This window comes from Tupaia chinensis, unplaced genomic scaffold (assembly GCF_000334495.1).
Source record: "Tupaia chinensis unplaced genomic scaffold, TupChi_1.0 Scaffold143620_1, whole genome shotgun sequence".
NCBI classification, from domain to species: domain Eukaryota; kingdom Metazoa; phylum Chordata; class Mammalia; order Scandentia; family Tupaiidae; genus Tupaia; species Tupaia belangeri.
The window spans coordinates 144,142-147,592 of record NW_006203468.1 but is presented as its reverse complement, the minus strand read 5'-3'; the positions used below and the strand labels follow the sequence as shown (position 1 = coordinate 147,592).

At 38.5% G+C, this 3,451-nt stretch overlaps 1 protein-coding gene across 1 annotated transcript in view; it reads left to right on the top strand.

Annotated features, from left to right (window-relative positions):
• Positions 1-3,451, top strand: part of LOC102499020 (transcription intermediary factor 1-beta-like) — a 15,018-nt gene that overhangs the window by 7,602 nt on the left and 3,965 nt on the right. Inside the window, 1 exon segment of the mRNA XM_014582477.1 lies at positions 2,069-2,093. Coding sequence (XP_014437963.1) covers positions 2,069-2,093 — 25 coding nt within the window.

The window sequence follows — 3,451 nt, the reverse complement described above, 5'->3', positions numbered from 1 at the left end:
GGACGGTGGGGAGGATAATGGGAGATGGAAGAGGGTAGAGATAGGGAATCAAGGATGGGGGGGGGAAAGCTAAGCATACAGAAAGCAAGAAATGGAAGATCATCTGCTGACAATAACATGTTTGTTGATGTGCTTGATTGAGACAGTATACAGTGTACTCTGGATGGAAAATCTCATTTTGTATGTTGTAATGATGTATAGTGAATGAATGCAAATAAATAAATAAATATATCATAAAAAATTATATAGAGGAAAATTACAGATATGTATATATCTATAAAATATGTACATATAAGTTATATGTATAATTATAGAATACAAAGTAATTTTTGGATTTTTAAATGGAACATGGAACAATTGGACAAAGTAGTTAACATGTATGTCACCTGAAATATTTCACATTCCGTTTTTTTTGACAGGTTTTTTTTTTTTTTTGAGGTTCTTGCCATAGGGCGTGTACACTCATTGTAAAGAGAGAGAGACAGAGAGACCGAAAGTGAGAAATCACCTACTGGGGGATGGCCACGCTACAACCCCTTCTTCTCAATTCTCCTCTGGAGATCTTGGGCACACACACACACAGGTGTGCCTGGTGTGAGCTTAAGCCTCTGAGTCTGGGACTCAAACTGCAGTCAACTACGTGGGAGTCCAGCAATGTAACCATTATGATATTTGCTTGTCCCAAGAGGTTTTTGCCTTAGGACGTGTGTGCTCACCATAAAGACAGAGAAAGACAGAGAGACAGAAAGCAAGACATCACTGCTAGAGGGGATAGCCACAATGCAATCTCTTTTCCTCTATTCTCCTCTCAGGATCTTGGGCACACACACACATCCGTCCAGCATGAATTTTAAGCTGCCAGGTCAGAACCAAACTGTGGTTGACTATGTGGGAGTCCAACCATGTAACCATTATGCCATCTGCTGGTCCTGACATTTTCTGTGATAAGAGCATTGATATCATACCCTTTTGAAACCATTATGATGAATGATGAATTATGAGTCACATTCCCCATGCTTATACTACTCTTCACAACCCTTCTATAATTGAATGTATCCCACATGTCATCTTGTTCCTCTGTAGTTCCAGAAACCATGATTGAAGGATTTTTAATTTTCCCTATGTTTTAGAATCTTAAAATAGTCTCTATAAGGGAAACAGTACCATGGTAACTAAGGCATTGGATTTGCACGTGGTTGTTCATGGTTCAAATCTCAGACCTAGTGGCTAGATTTCTCACTCTTACATCCCCTATCTGGTGAGCACAGGTGATGCCCTGTTGTAAATTAAACAAATAATAATAATAATAATAATAATAATAATAATAATAAAATTAAATAACAAACTAAGGAAAAAGAAAAAATAAATGGCATTGGGCTTGGCAGTTTCTTAACCATTTGGCAAATTTCAGGTACTTTTTGGTCGCTTTTCTATAGTTTTATACACTGTTACTTTAATTCTGAAAAAAAGTGTTTTTAAATTTTTTTGCTGATAATAAAATATTAAATTCAGATCTTCTAGTCAATTATTAACTACACAATGTCTTTTTTACTAATTTGCAAATACATTTTTCTATGCAGTGAACTGGTCTTTATAATTATTTATTTTCCAGTTGGAGATTCTCAACTCTTAAAAGAATATTACTTCAGGGACCAGCAGTTAGCATAATGGCTATGTTGCTGAACTACCATGTAGTCAACTGTGGTTTGAGTCCCGAACCCAGTGGCTTAAACCCACGCCTGGTCTGTGTGCATGCATGCCCAAGATCCTGAGAGGAGAATGGAGGAGGAGGGATTGTGGTGTGGCCATCCCCCCTAGGGGGGGGATTTCTCGCTTTCTGTCTTTCTGTCTCTGTCTTTCTGGCGAGTGCATGTGCCCTATAGCAAAACCTCTCCAAAAAAAGAAAAGAAAAATGGTTCCCCTTTTTTGTTTTTTCATTAGTGTTATATATGTCTTTACATATTTCTCCATTCTCTATAAAATTATTCTGGTCTTAATTTCTTAATACTCAACCTTAATTTAAGTATTAAAAATTCTAATTTTTGTTTTTGGGAATTTTTTGCTTTAGTGAATGTGTGATCATTGGAGAGAAAGTGAGAAATCAGTCCCCAGGGTGGATTACCAAGCCATAATCCCTTCTTCTTTATTCTCCTCCTAGGATCTCATGGCATGCATCTACACATGACTGGCATGATTTTGAAGCCACCATGTCTAGGATTTGAACTGCGGTTGGTCATGTGGAAGTTTAGCAATGTAACCACTACACTATCTGCTGGTCCCCTGATTAGTTAATAAAGTATGTTAAACTAAAGTTTTTATGCAATCAGAACTCCAATTTTTTAAAATTTGTTCTTATGCTTTTTCTTTTTTGCTCCTTTTTTTTTTTTTTGTTATAGGATGTGTGCACTGACTGGTGAAACAGAGAGGTTGAGAAAGAGAAAAATAAAGTGAGACAGCAACACTTGGGGTAATGATCATGCCACAATCCTTTCTCTTCCATTTTGCTCTTGGGATTATTGGACATGCAGGAACACCTGCCTGGCATGTTTTTCAAGCCACTCCATTCAGGTCTCAAACCCACATAGTCAGCCTTGTGGGATGCAACTGCCTTAATCTCCTGGGTGAGGTGAGGTAGGAGTTAGACCCCATTCTAAGTAGATAGGAAATGAGCTCTGCATATTGGAGTTACTGTGGTTTTTCTTTCTGTGGTCTGGTGAATGTTCACCATGCCCCCATTTCTAGTCTCAGAAAAATTTAAGATTTCCTGTTGGCTGGGTGAAAATCAGACTGAAACCACTCACTGGAGCACAAAGTAAGTTTCAAGCCAGTGGGCCTGTGAACTGAATGGTGACCACATGGGAATACAGTGCCTTACCACTATGCCACCTGTTGTCCCCTGTTTCATTAAACTGTAATGTGTTGGGGCCAGCAAGTGGCATGGTGGTTAGAGGTGCTGGACTCCCACATGACCGACCACGGTTCATGTCTCGGACCTGGTGGCTTGCTTTCTCACTCCCTCTCTCTCTCTCTCTCTCTGATCAAGCTGTAAATAATAATAATTAATAAAGTTAAATAAACTAATAGAAAAACTAATCAGGCTTCTGAAAGTTCTCCCAGTCCTACCTGCACACATGTATATAATATATGTAAATGCATTTGACCAGTATCTCTATTACCTGTATTGTTTTTTAGTAATTTTTAAAATTATTACTCATACATTAAATTGATATACGTCATTTATATTGTGTAGAGACTTTATGCGGCATGATATATATCTCACCACGTAGTCATTTTCTTATCTTTTTTTGGAGAGGTTTTTGTTATAGGGCATGTGTGCTCGCCAGACACACAGAGAGACAAAGAGACAGAAAGCGAGAAATCACCCCCCAGGGGGGTTGGCCACACCTCAATCCCTTCTCTTTCATTCTCCTCTTGGGATCTTGGGCATGCA